This window comes from Heterocephalus glaber, unplaced genomic scaffold, assembly GCF_053883595.1.
Source record: "Heterocephalus glaber isolate CG9 unplaced genomic scaffold, H.glaber_assembly_v1.0 deba00001760, whole genome shotgun sequence".
In the NCBI taxonomy this organism is placed as follows: Eukaryota; Metazoa; Chordata; class Mammalia; order Rodentia; family Bathyergidae; genus Heterocephalus; species Heterocephalus glaber.
The window spans coordinates 8,341,720-8,362,019 of NW_028258457.1; the positions used below are offsets into that span (position 1 = coordinate 8,341,720).

Sequence of the window (20,300 nt, forward strand, 5' to 3'; positions counted from 1 at the left end):
GCAGGAGGATCATTGTGAGTTCAAGGCCAGTCTGAACTATACAGCGAGACCCTGACTCAAAAAAAAAAAAAAAAAAAACAGAACAAGAAACAAACAAAAAAAGAATTTAAGGCCAGTCTGGCCTACACAGTGAGACACTGTCTCAAAAAAAGAAACAAAAACTAACCCAGAACCCCACTACAAGCTAGTAGTCTCTTTTTTCCTTTTTTTTTTTTCGGTTTGGTTTTGCTTTTTGAGTCAAGGTCTTGCTATGTCATTCAAGCTTGCCTTGAACTCCCAGGGATCCTCCTGCCTCAGCCTCCCAGATACTGGAATCACAGGCGTGCGCCACCAAGCCCAGCCCAGTTGACATTTTCATCTCAGGCTCCTCTGGGCCTCAGAGAGGGAAGTAATTAAGCAAGTGTGTGGTCTGTTTGCTGTTCCTTCTGCCTAGAACACACAACCCACCAATTTTCCCACCGCCTGCTCCACATCCAGCCCTCAGTCCCCGAAAATAGATGCTGACGATTCTGCCACACACAGTGTCCTATTCCCTGCTTCACAACTTTAAACAACCTACAATTACATGTTTCTTTTCTGTCCACTGCCTTCGGACTGAGATCCTGCTGCCCTGCCCACCGCTGGGTTCTCAATGTCTAGAGCTCTGCCCAAAACGGCTCAATAAATACTTATGGATCTGGGCTGGGGCTGCAGCTCCCCGGTGAGCGCCCGCCTAGCATGTGGGAGGCCAGGTTCCAGCCGACCTGGCTCCACAAACAAACAAGACAGGACTGCTGGAAGGAGTGTGCTGTCAGACCTGCAGGACAGAGGTCTCCTGTCCTGCCTCCCGAGTGAGTGTGGCGGGGCCTGCCTGAGCTTTCTTCACTCTATCCTTCGGCTAAATTTAAGTCTGGGTGAACCCTATCATTGTCCACTCGGCCCTCCACCCTCAGACTTCATGGAGACCAAAGATCCCTCAGGTGCTTGGCCAGCACCCCAGTGTGCCATGTCCACCCACATCAGAGATAGCCAGCCACAACCCCAGAGGTGCAGAGCCCGAGCAGACATGGAGTCTGAGGCTGGAGTCAAAACTGGCTGGTGGGGTGGGCACACTTTGGAGGTCTGGGCAGGAAGCTTCCGGTGCTGGGGGGATCAGCCCACTCATGGTGTTCTCCTCTAGGCTGGGCTGGCCAGGGTCCTAGTCTCTCCATTTGTTTCTCCCTGCAGCCCCTCCCCCCATTTTGTTGGGTTTTTTTTTTTGAGACAAGGTCTTCCTAAGCAGCCCAGGCTGGCCTTGAACTTGCAGTGATCCTCCTGTCTCAGCCTCCCAGCTCCCCTGCAGTCTCCTGAGGCCACAGTCCCTGAGGGGACAGGAGGCCTCACCTTGTTTTCTTTTACCATTTTCAGCACCCCCTCCCTCCCCAAGCAGTTTCCAGGAAGTTCTGGTCACACGGGTTATGACAGAACCCCCTAACCCTTGAGGTGGTGCCACTTGGGTCTTGGCCCAAATTGAGCCCTGGGGACAAAAGATAAGAGACTGGGAAGAAACACTGAGGCCCACAATACAACACTTGTCCCCTGGGGGTCCAGCTGCACTCTAGGGGTGTCAAGGAGGAGGGGCCCCCATTCTGGGCCCAACTCGGGGGCCTGTGGCTGAGGCTGCCCTCAGGGGTTTACAGCGGTGGACCCCATAAAATAACAAGCAGGCACCCCAGCTCCTCACACAGGCTGAGGAAAGTTTCTCAATGGTTTCCGGCTTCCTTCCTCGCCGGAGGCGCCCTTATTTCCGCCCTTCCCAGATGCCAGGCCAGACCCGGTGAGCTCCAATCCCAGGACTCCGTCTCTCCAGCCTCGCCTCAGTTTACCCATCTAGCCAAAAGCCCAGAATGGCTACAGGGCGCAGGCGGGGGATGGGGAGAACGGAAAGGGGACGAAAGAGGTGGGTAGGAGGAAGTGGACAAAGGGGTCTGGAGGGGAAACGAGGATCTGGAGAGCTCGGGGGCCTGCTCCAGTACCCAGCCGCGAACGCGAGCCTCCCCTCCCCCGCGTGCCATTGGTGTCGCCCAGATAACAGGACCTCCCTGGCGGAGCATGCGCCGTGCGCCCCAGCCCAGCCACAGAAGGGAGCTAAGGCTCCCGGGAGGGGACTCGGAGCCATGGGTGTGGAGCCGCGAGCGAGCAGAGCGTGCAGCCCGCGATGCAAAGGCCCCAGGGCGGAGGGGACCTTCGTAGTTGCAGCGCCAGTGTTGCAGGTCTCAGATGTCCTTCCCCGCCCGCCAACTCAAGGGAAGGCGGCCCCAGGCCGTAGGCGGCCCCTACCGTAGGCTGCCTCCTTCCGATCTTCCTCCATGGCCGCAGCGGGCGAGGAGGGGAGTCCCAGCCAGCGCGACCCCAGCCCGGGTGGGCGGGCGGGAGGCTCTGGGATGCAGCGCCCCGCCCCGGCCCCGCCCTCCTCACCGGCCCCCACGAGCTCCCTCCAATGGGACCTTTGCTGGCGGGGGGAGCGAGGCTGAGAAAGGGGCGGGGCCTGGTCCGGAGGTGGAGCCGCTACCTTTGTTTCCAATCTGGGCTCTCAGGAGAACATTTTGGGGTGTTTGATGGACTTGTCCTTCATTCATTCATGTAGTCATCAAACATGCTGAGCGCAGACTGTGCCAGTGAACAAGTGTGCATGGCGTTTATGTCCCAATGTTACCTGCAGCCCCATCGTTACTGTTGAAAATGGGTGCAAATGTACAGGCCCATTGACAGAAAGTGGGTACAAGAGGACTCACAAGAGGCAAACAGCACAAAGTGGATAAAAAGAACCCAGTTGCTCTGGGCAGTAGTGCATGCCTGTAATCAGAGCTACTCTGGAGGCTGAAGCAGGAGGGTCTCTAGAGCTATCTGGGCAACATAGTGAAAACCAGTATTAATAGAACAAACCTAAACAAAAAAAGACCTTGGAAGAATGAAATTAGTCAAGTAATACAAATTATAACCTCAGTGAAGGCTATGCCTGATGGCAACATCTATATTCCCAGCACTAGGGAGGCTGAGTTAGGAGCATCGGTAGTTGGGGCCCAGTTTGGGCAATTTAGGGACTTAGTGAGTTCTTGTCACAAAAAATAAAAAAGGACTCAGGATAGAGCTCAGCATGAAGGCCCAGGGTTTAGTCCCCAGTGCCTCAATAAATAAATAAATCCTTGGCCAGGGATTTAGCTCAGTGGTTCTGGCACCTGCCTTGAAAGCAGAAGGACCCAAGTTCGATCCCCGTACCAAAACCAAAAAATCCTTACTGAGATGCCACTATATACCATGCCTGGCTGAAAATAGAAATTTTAAAAATTAAAGAAAAACCTAAGTGTAGTCAGGCATGGTGGCACACACCTGTCATCCCAGAACACAGAAGGCTGAGGCAGGAGGATCTCTATGCATTCGAGGCCAGCCTAGGCTACAATAGTGCGACCCTGTTTAAAACAAACTGCAGTGCAGGCATAGCTAATCAACCTATGGGAGTAGCACAGAGAGCAGTGCTTGTCTCAGGAGGCGGAAGTGACGAGGAGGGTGGTGGTTTCCAAGGTATAGAAAAAAAGATTGTGGTTACACAGGTGGCATCAGTGTGAAAACTTGACTATTACCCTTTCTCAGTGTATGTTACATTTAAAAAGTTCAAGAGGGCCAGAGGTGGGCCGGGGATTTAACTCAGTGGCTCCTCCATCTGACTCCCAAGCCCAAGGACCAGAGTTTGATTCCCGGTACAAAAAAAGAGGGCCAGAGGTTTAGCTCAGTGGCGCCAGTGCCTGGCTGGCAAGCGCAAGGTCCTGATTTTGATCCCCAGTTTCGGAAAATAAATACATAAATAAAAGTTCAAGGAAGAGCTTTGCCTGCCTACCTGGTGTAAGGCCCTGGGTTCCATCCCCAGCACCACCACAAAAAAAAAAAAAAAGGCAGCGGCTTGGCAGGTTATCCTAAGACTGTATGTTTATAGAGAGCTTACTCAGTCTCATGCAAGGTATTCAATGCTGTATATTAAATCATTACAACTACTTTCCTGTGGAGAAAGTGACAAAGAGAAGTAAGTTACCCAGTCACATAGTAATGAGACTGAACAAGGACTTGAGTGCATGAAATCTGGGTTTCATTTATATCTTGTTTTTTTGGTTTTTGGCGGGGGGGGGCTTGGTACCGGGGATTGAACTCAGGACCTTGCACTTTCAAGGCAGGCACTGGAACCACTGAGCTAAATCCCCAGCCCATGTTTCGTTTTTTTGAGACAGGGTCAGCTACGTAGTCCAGGCTGGCCTTGAATTCTCTATGTAGCCCAGGTTGGCCTCAAACTCATAGAGATCCTCCTCCCTCAACCTGCCGAGCGTTGGGATGAAAGGCATAAGCCACTATGCTGGCCTGGGCTCTGGTCCTAATACAATGCAAACACATCCTCAGCCCCAGATATGGCCTGCTACAGTTCCCACTTTTTTAAAATACTGGCAATGAAACATGGGGCCTCCACTCTGAGCTACAATCCCAGCCCTTCTTTGTTTTTAATTTTGAAATAAGATCTTTTTAAATTGCCCAGCTTGGGCTCCAACTTGTGATCCCCCTGCCTCAGCCCTCCAGTGTCAAGAATGACAGGTGTGGGGCGGGGGATTTAGCTCAGTAGTTCCGTCGCCTGCCTCACAAGCCCAAGGTCCCAAGTTCGATTCCCAGTACCAAAATAAAAAAAAGAATGACAGGTATGTGCCACCACACTGGGCTTCCAGCTTATATTGTTGAGTACAGGGAGGGAGTTATTTATTAGTCTTTTTTTTTTTTTTGAGACAGAGTCTCACTATGTACTTCAGGCTGGCCTACAACTCACAGAGATCCTCCTGCCTCAGCCTCCTCAGTGCTGGGATCACAGGAGTGCAGCACCATGTCTGGCTGCAAATTATATTTAGTTCCTTAGTCCCGTGTGGTATGAGAAAAAGAGACAGTAAGAGGAACTGAAAATCGGGGAGATATAGCACGTGCAGACACAGCTGCTTGTAACTAAACAGAACAAACAACTGAATGCCCTGTGGTTGTGAGCTGAGGCTGTGGGATGGGAGGAGTCGAAGGGGGCTCTTTTCCTTCCTCTCTTCCTTCCCTCCTTTCTCTTTATCCTTCCTTTCTCTCTTTCCCCCTTCCTCTCCTCTCCTCCCCTTTCAATGCTGGGGATCAAACCCAAGGCCTTCACACTGAGCTATGTCTCCAACCCATTTTTAGTTTTTTAATTTTGTCACTAAGTCACTAAGGCCTAACTCAAACTCTCAATCCTCCTGCCTCAGCCTCCCAGAGTGCTGGATTACAGGCTTGTACCAACATGCCTTGTTTCTCTTTTCTTTCTTACATCCCCAGCCCCTTTATAAAATTTTATTTTGACAGAGTCTTGTAAATTGCACGGGATGGCCTTGAACTTTCCATCCTCCTGCCTCAGCCTCCCAGAGTACCTGGGATTGCATGCTGGCCTTCACACCCAGCAAAGAGGACTGTTTTATTTATTTATTGTTTATTTGCTTTTGTGGGGTTTTATTTGTTTGTTGGTTGGTTGGTTTTGAGACAGGGTCTCCTTATGCAGTTCAGGCTGTCCTTCAACTCACTGTGTAGTCCAGGCTGGCCTCGAACTCAGAAATCCTCCTGCCTCAGCCTTCTGAGTGCTGGGATTACAGGCGTGTGCTGCCATGCTGAGTTTGTTTTCTGATCTGTAATGTGCTCTCTATACCATGGTAAAGGAGTCATGTATTTCTTGGGCAGTTAAAACTCTACTCCAGGGCCTGGGATTTAGCTCAGTGGTTTCGCTGCCTGCTGCGCAAGCGCAAGGACCCCAGTTCGATCCCCCGGTACCAAAAAAAAAAAAAAAAAAGAGCAAACAAACAAACAAATAATAATAGAAAGTTGGAGGAGGAGAGCACTAGGTCCAGAGAGTGGAGGAGGGACCTGCCCTAGACACAGGGTGGGAAGACAGAAAAAAGCAAAAGAGGTGAGAGTTCTGCAAGAGGTCAAGTGACAAAAGAGAAAGACAGAGAGGAACTGAAACTGGAAAAGTGACTCTCTGGGGCAAGGGCTGCAAGTGCTACCCGGGGGCTGCGGTCAGGGGGGCCGTGACTGTGCCGGGTGCGGCCGCTGGAGGGCGATGAGGAGACACGGTGGGCATGGCGGGGTACTTAGTTCTAAAGAAGCCCTCCTGTGGGGTGGGGACAAAATGGGCTTGGGCCCCAGGGGCAGGGAGGATGTGGACATTCAGGAGGAACTGGAAGGGCCACAGCCCCCAGGGACAGGGGTGACCGCTGCTGAGGCGGGGCGGGCAGGGCAGAGGCAGAACACAGAGCTCTGTGTTCCCCGACCCCACGTAGGGTTTGGGCTCATGAATTTTTCAACCAAACAAGCCCTGAGTTTCAGATTCCAGGGCGCTGGGCCCAGGCCTTGGGTTCTATTTACTGTCAGAAAACAGCTTCATGACCCAAGAGAGGGATTCTTGGAAGGTTCTGGGAAATGTGGGCTGAGGCAAGGGCCTGGCCATGCCTTTCTTTTCTTTTTTTGAGACAAAGAGTCTCACTATGTAGCCCAGGCTGGCCTTGAACTCACGATGATCCTCCTGCCTCAGCCTCCCAAGTGCTGGGTTGACAGGTGTGCACCACCATACCCAGTACCCCTGGTCATCCCTCCTCCCACTCTTGGAGCCAGAGGGAGTGTTAAGTCTTGTGCTTGGCAGGGTTTGAATCCCAGGCCTGCCACTTCAGGCTAGATGACTCTGTGCAAATCTCCTACCCTCTCTGAGCCAAGCCTCAGTTTCTCTGTCAAATGAGCATAACAGGTGATCCCAGTGGTGTAAGCCTGGAATCCCAGCTGCCCTGGAGGCTGAGGCAGGAGGAACACAAGTTCAAAACCAGCCTGGCCAATTTAATGAAACCTTGTCTCAAAATAAGATGAAAAGGGCTGAGATTTTCAAGATGTGATTGAGAAATTCAGCTGTTCTGCTGTGGCTGCCTTAATGTCCTCCATGGATTCCAAATGTTCCTTTTCATGGTCATTTTGACTTTGGAAAGAGCCAGAAGTTGCATGGTGCCAAATCCAGTGAATAAGGTGGATGAGGTCACCCTCATTTTTTACAAACTGCCTTTCCATTCGATGGAAACCAGCATTCACTGTATTTTTTAAATCACATCTTGTAAGGAGGAAGGAGGGCTTCCAGAACTGCTCCCCCACCTTCTGCTGGGAGTGGTGGTGCACACCTGTCATCCCAGCACTGGGGTGGCTGAGGCAGGAGGACTGCCTTGAGTTTGAGGCCACCCTGAGCTATATAGTGAGACCCCGTCTCAAAAAAGAAAAGTCATAGTTGCATCACATTCGGGAGCCCACGCCAGGCAAGAGCTCTAGCACTGAGCTACACCCCTAGCCCAGCCCAGGCTCTTGAACTCCAGAAGTCAAGCTCAAATTCTGGTTCATTGACCTTCTGGCTGTGTAGCCTTGAGCAAGTGGCTTGACCTCTCTGTGCATCTGCTGCTGCCCCTGTAAGATGATATGAAGGAAGGGCCCGGGATTTAGCTCAGTGGCCCCTCACCTGCCTTGCAAGTGAAAGGTCCTGGGTTCGATCCCTGGTACCGCAAAAAAAAAGATGATATGAAGGAGAGGGGCTGGGTGATAAGCTGTTAAGAGCAGCGCACAGGGGCTGTGTTATGGGCCACATTGGCCTCTAGTGGAGAGAGGCATGAGCTGCTCTGATACCGACTGCTTCTCTCCTACCCCTCAGGTCCCCACCCCAGGAGCCCATAAAAGTCAGTGCTAGATCTGGGAAGGGAACTGGATACTGAACACCTCAGTATCTTCCCCTGGAGGCGCTGCAAGGCCCCTTTCCCCCCAGTAGAGCCTGCTGTGTCTGGCCTAGGTTGAGGTTCACATTTTTTCCCCAACTCCCCTGCAGTTAACATCCTAGAAATTCAGCCAGGTGTTTGATCCCAGGACTCTGGAAGGCTGAGGCAGGAGGATCCCCAGTTGGAGCCTAGCCTGTGTAACTTGGTGAGATCCTGTCTCAAAAAAAAAAAAAAAAAATTAAAGACAGCTGGGGATGTAGCTCAGTGAGAAGGCCATGGGTTCAATTGCCCAGAACCCTCATAAATAATAAATAAATTAATTAAATAAAACATCAAACACCAACAAAAACCTAGCACTGGTTTTGTTTGGGGTTTTTTTTTTTGATACTGGGGATTGAACTCAGGTCCTTGTGCTTTCGAAGCAGGCGCAGGAACCACTGGGCTAAATCCCCGGCCCTAGCACTAGTTTTGTACCCGGGCCTGCTCAGGGGCTTCCCCTTGAATTCTCCCTGCTCATAAACTCACAGTGGAAATTCCCAGCCAGAGACTCTGTGACACCCGCTACACAGTGAAGGGCTCCACACAGCCGAGAGAGGAAGGGAAGATCACCGCTACTTCCGGTGTGACTTTCCCAGGACTCTCAGTTACACTCCTCCCACCCACTCCAGTCCTCAGGGATCATGGGGGCTGCTCTGTTTGTGGTACTGGAGATGGAACCCAGCCTTTGCACTGAGCTACATCCCCAGCCCTTTTTATTTTTATTATTTATTTTGAGATAAGATCTCTCTAAATTGCAAATCTTCCTGCCTCAGGGCTTGAATTGCAATCCTCCTGCCTCAGCCTCCAGAGTGCTGGGATGACAGGTATGCATCGCCAGCTGTTCTGGGGTTTTCATGCTGCATCTTGCAACACGGTGGTGACTTTATCCACGTCATTATTCACTGTGTCATGGATATGTAGTTAATATTCACTCACTGAATAAATCATCGCCATAAAAAAACAGCTTCCCACCAGATGCTTCTAATCCCAGGATCGCAGCGAGTTCCAGGCCAGGCTGGGCTGCACAGCAAGACTTTGTCTCCAAAAACTAAAAAATAAAGATTAAAAGGGCTAGGGATGTAGCTCAGGGTGCAAGCTTTGGGTTACAGCCTCAGTACTGAAAAAAAAAGGTTTTACAACTAGGATTACTATATTAAATATTAGTCATTTCACAAATATTTATTGGACAACTACTGGGTACTAATGGGACATAGGGAAGCTGTTTTGCTTTTATATTCAGTGGGATGGTGCCCAGACCTCTCCCATGCTAGGCAAGTCCTCTGTCATCAAGCTATACCCCAGCCGCCATCATTATCATCATCATCATCACCATCATCACTATTCTGAGACAGGATCTCAGTAAATTGCCCAGGCTGGCCTAAATGCACAATCCTCCAGCCTCAGACTCCCGATTACTCAGGTTATAGGCTCTTGAGCCCCTAGTGGGCTTTTGTAGCCCCAAGGGAAAAGTCACAGTTTTAAGCAAAAACCACTCTGAGGCTCCTGGCTGCCTCAGAACAAAACACACATCAAGGGGATTAGGCACCAGGAGTTTGTCCTTTGTCCCTACTTGGTCTCTGGCTATGTCACTACCACTGAGCTTTAATCCCAGCCCAGTGTTTCAGAATGAATGAATGCAAGTAACATTACCAGTGATAACATTTGTTGTGGTGGCTCACACCTATAATCCCAGCACTGAGGAGGCTGAGGCGGGGGATCACCAGGAGTTCGAGTCCAACCTGGGCTACACAGCGAGACCAAAAGAAACAAAACAAAAAAAGATGGGTGAGTGGATAGTGGATAAGTGGATGGATGGACGGACCAATAGCCACGGCTGAGAGTCTCTGCTGCTCCCCACCCGGTCCGGGAAGAGCGAGGTGCCCGACGCCCTCGGGCCTGGCTCCGACTTCCGCCGCACACCTGGCGCCTCCCCTTCCCGCCTTGCTCACCTGGGCGCTCACCTGGGCGCAGGCGCTTCCGCAGGAAGGAGGAAGCCGCCCCTCCCGCCGGCCCTCCACCCGCCAGGTCCCCGGCGCCACCATGTCCGCCTCGGCCGTGTTCATCCTAGACATCAAGGGCAAGGTGAGGCTGGGGGGACAGTGAGGGTGCGCGGCCTGGGGCAGGGCAGCCCCTTCGCGCAGACCCGGGGGGACCCTGCAGAGGCGCGTGGGAATGGCCCCGCACCCTCCCCCAGCCGTCCGGGACCCCGGGGTCGAGTCCACCCCTACCTTGGACCAGTCTCGCTCCCTGAGCAGGGGCCTTCCTCCGCATCCGAGCCTCAGTTTCTCTGTTTGTAACAGAACGACAAAGCCGGCCGAGGAGAACTGATGAGGCCCAGTGGGTGCGGACCACTCAGCAGGTGGCCTGCTGCACGTTCTAGCCTCTCAGTAGACGATTTTGCACGGTGGCGCAGAGCCAGCCCCCTGGAGGCCGAGGCAGAAGGATCACAAGTTTGAGCCCTGTCTGGGCAACCTAGTGACTTAGCCTGACCCTGTCTCAAAAAAAAATTTTTTTTTTTTTGGTACCGGGGATCGAACTTGGGACCTTGCGCTTACGAGGCAGGCGCCGGAGCCACTGAGCTAAATCCCTGGCCCCTAAAATTTTTTTTAAAAGGGCCAGGGATTTAGCTCAGTAGTTCTGGCGCCTGCCTCGAAAGTGCAAGGTCCCAAGTTCGATCCCTGGTACCAAAAAAAAGAAAAAAAAAAAGAATGGGCTGGGGATGGAGCTCAGACTTAAGGCCCTGGATTGGGTCCCTAGTGCTGCACCAAATAAATAAATTAATAATAAATAAATATTTCCATCAGCCTGAGGGCAGGAGCCCCTAATTCCTCTTTGGAGATGCCTAGTCCCTTCCTTTAGTGGCAAGTCCCTAGTCCCTTCATAGCCATCCTGGTGCACACAATAGTCCTGCTAATAATAATAGTGAGAGCCTAGCAGGGAGCAGTGCCGTGCACCTGTAGTCCCAGCTACTCCAGAGGCTGAGGCAGGAGGCTCAATGGAGCCCAGGAACTCAAAATCAGCCTGGCCAATATTGTGAAACAGTGTCATAAAACAAACAAACAACAAGACTCCCAAATAACCCCAACCTCACCTGTTTGGGACATATGAAGTCTTGGACAAGAGCAGAAATTGTAGCTAGCCATGGTGTTGCACACTTGTAATCCCAGCACTAGGGAGGCTGAGGCAGGAGGATTCCCCCCAGTTTGAGGGCACACTGAACTACATATCAAGACCTTGTCTCAAAAAATTTATTTTTTACTTTGAGACAAGTTGTTGCCATGTTTCTCAGGCTGGCCTCAAATTTGCAATATTCCTGCCTCAGCCTCCGGAGTAGCTGGGATTACAGGCTTGTACCCCCTTGACACGCACTGTCTGGTAGAAAAAGCACTGGGGCCTCAGCACTGTGGCTCATTGCCTATTGCCATCACACACTCATTGTACAAAAGGGGAAACTGAGGCACATAGAAGCAGAGCCTTGCCCAGTTCCCCCAGCTAGGAAGTCCAATCTGAATTGGGCTCTAGCGGTGACCAAGTCCTCTGTCCACCCACAGCCCCTGATCAGCCGCAACTACAAGGGTGATGTGGCCATGAGCGAGATCGACCACTTCATGCCTCTGCTCATGCAGCGTGAGGAGGAGGGCGCGCTGGCCCCACTGCTGAGCCACGGCCGTGTACACTTCCTGTGGATCAAACACAGCAACCTGTACTGCATCCGCCCAGGCCCAGAGAGGGTGGGGTGAAATCGGGAGTTGAACAGCAGTTGGTTCTGCAGCAACGGTGGTGGGGTGAGGTTAGATATGCAGGTGTTTGCCTGGTGTGGTGGTGCACACCTGTCATCCCAGCCCTCCGGAGGCTGAGGCAGGAAGATTACCACAAGCTGTAGGCCAGCCTGAACTACATACTGAGACTCTGTCTCAAAAAAAAGAGTAGTGGCACTTCAGGGTCTGTACCCCTTTGGAGTCCCCAGAATGGCACGTTTTCCTTAACCTTGCTGTGCAGTGGTGGCCACCACGCTGAAGAACGCCAACGCCTCTCTGGTCTACTCCTTCCTCTACAAGACGGTGGAGGTGGGTACTGGCCTCTCATTGGCCGGCTCTTCTGTCAGTCTTCTCGTCAAACCCGCCTCTTTCAGAGCGGCCTGTCCTGGAAGCCTGCCCTGACTTCCGCTGCACTTTGCTGGTTACCAGCTGCCTGTGCCCCTGCATCTAAACCCCAGCTCCTTTGTCTCATTAGTTGTCAGGAGATCCTTTCCCCTCCTGGAGTGGATCTCAGGAGGTCCCTGAGAAGGTGTGTGGCTCATTTCTGAGCCAGAGAGCTCCCCTACTTCATGGCTGTGACCTTGAACAAGCTTCCTCACTGCTCCCTGTGCCTCCAAACGGGATGGAACAAGTCCTGCCTCGGGGTGGTTGTACATTAATTAATGCACATAAAGTGTCTAGAGCCAGAGCAGATCTGTAATGCCAGCACCAGGGAGGCTGAGGCAGGAGGATCACTCCAAGTTCAAGGCCAGCCTAGGCTACATAGTGAAAACCTATCTCAAAAAGAAAAAAAAGTGTCTAGAAGCTTAACAAGTGTAGTAGTCCCTTGATACCCTTGAGGAATTTGTTCTAGGACCCCTGAGATCCCCAAATCTGGTTTTCAAGATCGTTGTTAAACTGTATTGTTTAAGGAATGGTGACAAGGATAGTTACTCATGTTCAGTACATAATGCAATTTTTTTTTTTTTACTTTGTGGTGCTGGGTACAGAGTTCACACCCTGGCACATGCTGGGTATCTGCTCTTTCGAAGAGTACCATCTCTAGCCTGCAGTGTTCCTTGAATATTTTTGACCCATGAGCAGAGCACAGTGGCACATGCTTGTAATCCCAGCACTCAAGAGGCGGAGGCAGGGGGATCACTGGGAGTTAGAGGCCAGCCTGGCTACACTGTTAGTTCAAAGCCCAAACTGCATAGTGAGACTCTTGTCTTAAAACAGCAACAACAAAAAAGAAATAAGAAATATTTACTGAGTGGAGCATGGTAGTAGATGCCTATAATCCTAGCTATTTGGGAGGCTGAGGCAGGAAGATTGCAAATTCAAGGACAGCCTGGGCAACTTAGCAAGACTGTCTCAACATTCAAAATAAAAAGGCCCTGGTTTCAGTGTGAAGGCTCTGGCTTCAATGCCCAGTAATGCAAAAAAAAAAAGTTTCCAGCCAGGCAATGTGGAACACCACTGTAACCCCCACTACTCAGGAGGCTGAGGCAGGAGGATCATACATTTGAGGCCAGCTTGGGCAACTCAATGAGACACTGTTGTTGGGTGGCCTATAGCCGTGGTGACACTGGGTGGATGTCCGCTTCTCTCCATACCAGGTCTTCTGTGAGTACTTCAAGGAGCTGGAGGAGGAGAGCATCCGTGACAACTTTGTCATCGTGTACGAGCTGCTGGACGAGCTCATGGACTTCGGCTTCCCACAGACTACGGATAGCAAGATCCTGCAGGAGTGAGTGGGCCCCGTGGCAGGGCACAGGGGGCCCACAGTGGCATCCCTGGGTCTAGCTGTCCCTGGTGCCCTCCTGCCAGGTACATCACACAACAGGGCAACAAGCTGGAGACGGGCAAGTCTCGGGTGCCGCCCACTGTCACCAACGCAGTGTCTTGGCGCTCAGAGGGCCTCAAGTACAAGAAGAACGAGGTCTTCATCGACGTCATAGAGTCTGTCAACCTGCTGGTGAGTCCCACACACGGCACCCCAGGGCCTGGGACAGGGGAGGGGATCCGGTGCCTGCTGACTGCCCTGCCTGTCATCTGCAGGTCAATGCCAACGGCAGTGTCCTGCTCAGTGAGATCGTGGGCAGCATCAAACTTAAGGTGTTTCTGTCCGGGATGCCAGAGCTGCGGCTGGGCCTCAACGACCGCGTGCTCTTTGAGCTCACTGGCCGTAAGATTCTGGGGGGCTCCCCTGTCCCGTGGGTACAAGGGGTCCCCAACAATTGCAGCCAGTTTTATAGTTTTCGCGCGCCCTCTTCTGGTAATGCGCAGAACTGCACCCAGAGGTTCTCTGAGCAAATGCGTTTTTGTTATTGAGTTGGCTGCGTTTCCGGCATTGTTCTTGTCTGGCCTCACATCCTGTCCTTGACCTTCTCCTGGGAGAAGGAAACACGTTTATATGATGCTTGTTGTTCTTTTCTTTGCAGTACTGGGGATCAAACCCACGGCCTTATGCATCCTATGCTATCCGAGTGCTCTACCACTGAGCTATACCCCTGGCCCCTTAACATGATACTGAAAGTCTAAGCTTTAGACAGGTGGAGTGGCACACACCTGTGTTCCTAGCACTCAGGAGGCTGAGGGAGGAGGATCGCCCCAAGTTTGAGGCCAGCCTGGGCTGCATAGCAAATTCAAGGACAGTGAACTGTCTGAGACCCTGTCTCTCAAAACAAAAAAAGAAAAAGGAAAACAATAGGCTATAGGCATTCATCATTTAATGATGCATTTCCTCCACTAGGTCATTAAATGAATCAGTCGCTAAATGAGGAATTGTATATAGCACGGACACTACAATATTCAGAACAAAGAAGTGGTCCAAGGAAGCTCCAACTTGATGACTTTGCTTTTACTTGCATAACTCTTCTATGCAGTACTGTAATGAATAACAGAACAGAAAACTACAGTGCTGTATGTACAGTGCAATTAGCAAAATTACAGCACTGTATAAACAAGGTGTACTGTACCCAAAAAAGGCATTGGGGCTCTATCAACAAGATATACAGAAATGTACCAAAAAAGAGGACTCATAAGTCTGAGTGGCAGGTCATAAGTCCAAACAGTCATTAAACAGGTAGATCCTTAAATGAGGAATATTTGTATAGCTAGACCCTGACTCAAAAGAAAACAGAAAAGAAAAGTCTAAGCCTGGTGTGGTGGCACAGGACTGTAATTCCAGCACTCTGGAGGCTGAGGCAGGAGGATCACTGAGAGTTCGAGGCCAGCCTGAACTACATAGTGAGACCCTGTCTCAAAAAACTAAAAAACAAAATAAAACAAAACAAAACAAAACAAAAACCTCCACAAGCAAACAAAAACCACTAACAAACCAAAGAGGAACAAAAGGGTTGCAAAAGGGGGTGGGGTTTCAGATATAGTTCACTGCAAAGGCCCTGGGTCCAATCCTCAGGACAGAAAAAAAGAAAGGAAACAAAGCCAGCCTTGGTGGCTCACATCTGTAATCCCAGCTCTCTGGGAGGCTGAGGCGAGAGGATCCCAAGTTTCAGCCCAACCTTAGCAATTCAAGTGACTTAGTGAGACCTTGTCTCAAAGTAAATTTTTAAAAATTGGGGGGTGGCACTTGGGGATGAGACAGTTCAAAGACCCTAGGTTCAGTGTCCAGTACTGAAGAAAAATTTAAAAAGCAGAGAAAAAAAGTAAAAGTGGGAGCCAGACTCCCAGAGCCCACTCTGCCCTGTAGGGTCTGGGACTCAGTTTCCTGGTCTGTTCAGTGGAGCATAGGTGGTCATGGACAGGCAGATGACCTGGCGCCCTGGGCTCTGAGTTTCAGGCAGCAAGAACAAGTCCGTGGAGCTGGAGGACGTCAAGTTCCACCAGTGCGTGCGGCTGTCACGCTTCGACAACGACCGCACCATCTCCTTCATCCCGCCCGATGGCGACTTTGAGCTCATGTCCTACCGGCTCAGCACACAGGTGCGCAGGCGTGGTGGGCAGCAGCAGGGTGAAATGAAGATCGCTGGTCGTCCTGAGCACTGTCCCCGTCCTTTGTCCACAGGTCAAGCCGCTCATCTGGATTGAGTCTATCATCGAGAAGTTCTCCCACAGCCGAGTGGAGATCATGGTCAAGGTGCGGGAGGCGGGTATCACCCATGGAGGCTCTGCCCTGCCACACGGGGCTCCCTGGCTGGACTCCACATAGGGCTGGCACCGCATGGCCTCAGGACCTTTCCACTTGCCACTGTGTTTGCCCTGGATGCTCTGATCTTTTCTTCATTTTTTCTTTTTCTTTTTTTTTTTTTTGTACCAGGGATTGAGCTCAGGACCTTGCATTTTCAAGGCAGGGACGGTGCCACTGAACTAAATCCCTGGCCCCTTTTCTTTTTTGAGACAAGGTCTCACTATGTAGCCCAGGCTGGCCTGCAACTCAAGGCGATTCTCCTGCCTCAGCCACCTGAGTGCTGGGGTACAGGCGTGCACTACCATGCCCAGCTTGTGAGTTAATTCCTCATACCCACGCTCTCTCCTGACAGGCTAAGGGGCAGTTTAAGAAGCAGTCTGTGGCCAATGGTGTGGAGATTTCCGTGCCTGTCCCCAGTGATGCTGATTCCCCTCGTTTCAAGACCAGTGTGGGGAGTGCCAAGTATGTGCCAGAGAAGAATGTCGTTATCTGGAGTATTAAATCCTTCCCGGTGAGTGCTGGTGACATGAGGGGACCTGGGAGGAAGGCACTGTATGGAGCTGAGCCCTATGCAGGTGGCATGGAATGGAGGGAGTGGATAACTTCCGGAAACCAGTTTGGGGTTCAAATTCTGACCCTTGCATTTCTTCTGTCTTTTTTTTAGTGCTTTGGGACAAGGTCTCACTATCTCAAAGTAGTTTTTTTGAGGGGGGTGGGGAGACGGGGTCTCACTGTGTTGTTCAGGCTGGCCTTGAACTCACTATGTATCCCAGGCTGGCCTCCAACTCATGACTGTCCTCCTGCCTCAGCCTCCCAAGCGCTGGGATTACACGTCTGCACCACCACATCAGGCTACTCTTGTTTTTTTTCCCCGCTTTGGTACCGAGGATCGAACTCAGGACCTTGCACTTGCCAGGCAGGAGAGGTGCCACTGAGCTAAATCCCCTGCCCTATTCTTGCTTTGCTGAGGCTTATGGGCTTGGGAAACCCATTTGACTTCGTGGACTCAGTTTACTGGTGTGTGGAATGGGCTGGGGGATGTTTTATTCACATCCTCGAGCCACTGGTTTTTTTCTTTATTTTATTTTTGCCCAGGCTAGTCCTGAAATTATACTCTTGCCTCAGCCTCCCAGAGTGCTGAGATTAGAGCTATGCAGCATCATGCCTGACTTCCTGGAGAGTTTTTGTTTTGGGGGACAGAGTCTTGATAAGTCACCAAGGTGCCTAGCCTAGGCTTGAACTTTTGATTCTCCTGCCTCAGCCTCCCTGGGTGCTGGGATTACAGGTTTGTGGGATCACACCTGGATATTTTGTTTTGTTTGTTTTTGAGACAGAGTCTTGCTAAACTTCCCAGGCTGGCCTCAAATTTTCGCTAGTCCTACCTCCCCTCTCCCCAGTCCCTAAGACTACCGGCATGGGCTACCTGCTCCCAGCCACCGAAGAGGGTGCTGTCCCTGTCACTGGGTGGGCCAGGTGGGGGTTGGGGCTGAGGACCCGAAATGGCGATTCCTAGCCCCTCCCCCATCGGTATTCCAAAGCATCTCCTGTGCATCCTTCCCTAAGCCTTGACTATTCACATCTGTGCAATGGGTCTGCACAGAGCAGGCCCTGGGGTGGGCCAGGCAGATTGGGGCCCCAGAAGGCTGACACCTCCGTGTCTCCTCAGGGGGGCAAGGAGTACCTGATGCGGGCCCACTTTGGCCTCCCCAGCGTGGAGAAGGAGGAGGTGGATGGCCGGCCCCCCATCGGGGTCAAGTTTGAGATCCCCTACTTCACCGTTTCCGGCATCCAGGTGAGAGGCGTGGGCAGGGCAAGGCTGTCCCTACGTCACATCCCTTAGCCCAAGTCCCCTTCCTTCCCTGCCTTGTGTTACCTCCCACTAAGCCGTGTCTCGCCCTAGGTCCCTGTCCCGTGGTCTTTGTCCTATGGCACTTTATCCCTCCAAGGTGCTATGCACGTTCCCCTGGTCCAAACTAGCTTCCTCTTCCCCAACCCCAGCCCCAGGCCACCTCCCTCCCCAGTCCTGGGTCACCTCTTTTCCTCCCCGTCCAGGTCCGATACATGAAGATCATTGAGAAGAGTGGTTACCAGGCCCTGCCCTGGGTTCGCTACATCACCCAGAGTGGAGGTCAGGGGCCTGGCTCCCTGGGACACAAGGGCGGGGAGGTGGATCGGTGGGGACTCAGCTCTGACCACGTTGTGGTCAGGACAGCTCAGAAACTGTCCCTGTCATATGTCCTGGACCCCAGTTTGCACGTCTTTAAAGTGGGGTTCATGATGATCTCCAGGGTACCCCTAAGGCTTGGATAAAAGGCATGGTGGCACACGCCTGAATCCCAGCACCTGGGAGGCTGAGGCAGGAGGATCACTGCAAGTTCAAGATCAGCCTGAACAACACAGTGAGACCCTGTCTCAGAAAAAAAAAAAAAAAGGCTGGGTTCATAGCACCCTCATTTGTTGCCTAGAAACCAGCTTGTCAGCAAGGTTATGGTGCCTGTGTTTCACCACAAAGTGAGAGGTGGTTATTTTTGGTACTTGGGATTAAACCTAGGGCCCTTGCACTAAGCTACATCATCAGCCCTTTGTATTTTTTTTTTAAGTTTAGGTTTTTTGGGGCAGGGTCCACTATGTAGTTCAAGCTGGCCTTGAACTCACAGTGATCCTCCTGCCTCAACCTCCTGAGTGCTGGGATCACTGGCACATGTCACCATGCTCAGTTGAACTTTGTTAAATACTCCAAGGGGTCATTATGATGGTTGGGTGTGGAGATGGACTTGTCGTATGGGGCACCCCTTATCTTCCCCTGTTCTTGTTTGTTTTTGTGGTACCGGGGTTCAAACTCAGGACCTTGTGCTCTTTTTTTTTCTTTTTTTTTTTTTTTTTTTTTTTGGTACCGGGGATCAAACTCAGGTCCTGCGCTTGTGCAGCAGGAGGCAAAACCACTGAGCTAAATCCCCGGCCCTGGGACCTTGTGCTTTTGAGACAGGCACAGTGCCTATCTCAAATCCCGGGCCCTGTCTTCCCCTTTTCTCAATGCTAAGGTGGTCCTTACTTTACTTTTCCTGCAGATTATCAACTTCGGACCAGCTAGAAAGGACAAGAAGTGGGGCCTGGAACTAGGAGCTCTCTCTTTCCAGACCGCAGAGTGAAGCGCAGGGAGGGCAGGGTGTGTGTGTGTGTGTGTGTGTGTGTGTGTGTGTCCACATTTGTGCAGCTGCCCCTTGCCAGTTCCTTCTTCTAGCTCCAACCCCTTCCTCCCCTTCCTCCCGTCTTCTCTCCGGTGGGCTGGGAAGATGGTCTCTGCCTCCCTCGCTCTTGGGGCTCCCCACCCCATTTTATATGAAGAAAGAAGAGGGGCTTGAAGCCCCCCTCACGAGTGCCTTCCTCCAGTGACTGCCTTAGGGGGTTCAGGCCTCCTCCTTCATGGCTGCTGAGCCCACCCCTGTTTTAGGGTGTCAGTAAAACGATAAATCTGGCCACTTTGAATGTGTTCTTGGCAAGGGCTGAGAGTGCCGGGGACGTCCCTGCAGTGCGGGTGTCCATTCACCCCATGACCCTTCCTCAGCTCCCCTGTGCTCCCCTGGGCCAGGCCTCCAGCCTCCACTTCCCCGCCACAGCACGTCCCTCCACGGCCGCTAGGGGGCGCCTTAACTTGTAATACAGTACAGCAGTCCAAGCAATTCTGTCTAAAACCCTCTCTCCGCAGTTCCCATCTGGTTAAAAGTAAGTCACTGCCAGGCCACTGGCCCAGGAGCTGCACAACCCCATCCTACCCCCGCCCCCCCCATACCTCCTTGCCATCCTCTCCTTTCACTCTCCCTCCCTAGATCATACCAGGCTCACTGCTACTGCAGGGGCTTTGCATGTGCCGCTCCCTCGCACTTTCCTTTGCAGATCAGATATGCTCAGGCTCCCTCCTGCACCTTCGGACCTTAATGCCACCTCTTCGGGGAGACCCTCCCTGTAACCTCCTATATCAATGGCCTTGCTTTCCCAAGGTCCTGTCACCTGTCCTATCGGCCCCCGTAGCCTTTATCACTTGGCAAAGATTTCGTTTTTACCCCCCACACCCCGACTCCGCAGTTGGGCGCTCCCAGGAGGTGCTCAGTCAAGATTTGAATGAAGCCCAGGTAGCTGCCACCGACTGCTCCAGGCTGGCGCATCCCACGTGGCGGCTCCAGGTTCGGCTTTCTTCCTTGCCTGGGAGGGTTCAGTGTGAGCCAGAGCTCGATTCCTTTCTCATGCATCCCGTTTCCCTATTTTCGTGGCTCTGAACGCCATCTAAATGACTTAGCTATCTGAATGTTCGCTCCTGCGCATCCAGGACGCTTCCTGTGCATAAGGTGTGAACGAATGAATGAAATAAAGCTCTTAGCACACTCGAAGAGATAATAAATGCTCCTAGGGTGAAAGAATAATACATCTCGCCGGGGATTTAGTTCAGTGGCAACGCGTCTGCCTTGCAAGCGCAAGGTCGTGAGTTCAATCCCCGGTATTGGGGGGAGGGAAGAATAATAGATCCCCATACTGGGAAGCCCCAGCCCTGCCTCCCTTCCCCCAGGAGGCGCCAAAGTCTGAGTA

General features: G+C 51.9%; 2 protein-coding genes across 8 annotated transcripts in view; one reads left to right on the forward strand and one right to left on the reverse strand.

Moving 5' to 3' along the window:
* The window catches only part of Slc44a2 (solute carrier family 44 member 2 (CTL2 blood group)), a 23,181-nt gene extending 20,755 nt beyond the window's left edge, over positions 1 to 2,426 (reverse strand). For 4 of the 5 annotated variants that reach the window (XM_013065960.3, XM_087201624.1, XM_087201625.1 and 1 more), the window contains exon 1: positions 2,299 to 2,417. In XM_013065960.3, coding sequence (XP_012921414.1) covers positions 2,299 to 2,329 — 31 coding nt within the window. In that variant the 5' untranslated portion in view covers positions 2,330 to 2,417. Of the gene's footprint in view, positions 1 to 2,298 lie in introns of all 5 variants that reach the window. The other variant, XM_087201626.1, reaches the window with a different exon arrangement.
* Positions 1 to 20,137, forward strand: part of Ap1m2 (adaptor related protein complex 1 subunit mu 2) — a 24,540-nt gene extending 4,403 nt beyond the window's left edge. Inside the window, exons 1-12 of one of the 3 annotated variants that reach the window (XM_004865513.4) lie at positions 9,755 to 9,911; positions 11,381 to 11,537; positions 11,829 to 11,896; positions 13,186 to 13,316; positions 13,397 to 13,544; positions 13,628 to 13,754; positions 15,372 to 15,514; positions 15,597 to 15,668; positions 16,072 to 16,230; positions 17,386 to 17,511; positions 17,772 to 17,847; positions 18,788 to 20,137. In XM_004865513.4, the coding sequence (XP_004865570.1) occupies positions 9,870 to 9,911; positions 11,381 to 11,537; positions 11,829 to 11,896; positions 13,186 to 13,316; positions 13,397 to 13,544; positions 13,628 to 13,754; positions 15,372 to 15,514; positions 15,597 to 15,668; positions 16,072 to 16,230; positions 17,386 to 17,511; positions 17,772 to 17,847; positions 18,788 to 18,810 (1,272 nt within the window). In that variant the 5' untranslated portion in view covers positions 9,755 to 9,869 and the 3' untranslated portion in view covers positions 18,811 to 20,137. Of the gene's footprint in view, positions 1 to 9,754; positions 9,912 to 11,380; positions 11,538 to 11,828; positions 11,897 to 13,185; positions 13,317 to 13,396; positions 13,545 to 13,627; positions 13,755 to 15,365; positions 15,515 to 15,596; positions 15,669 to 16,071; positions 16,231 to 17,385; positions 17,512 to 17,771; positions 17,848 to 18,787 lie in introns of those variants that run through there. The other 2 variants (XM_004865512.4, XM_087201629.1) reach the window with 2 other exon arrangements.
* Positions 20,138 to 20,300: the final 163 nt, after the last annotated feature.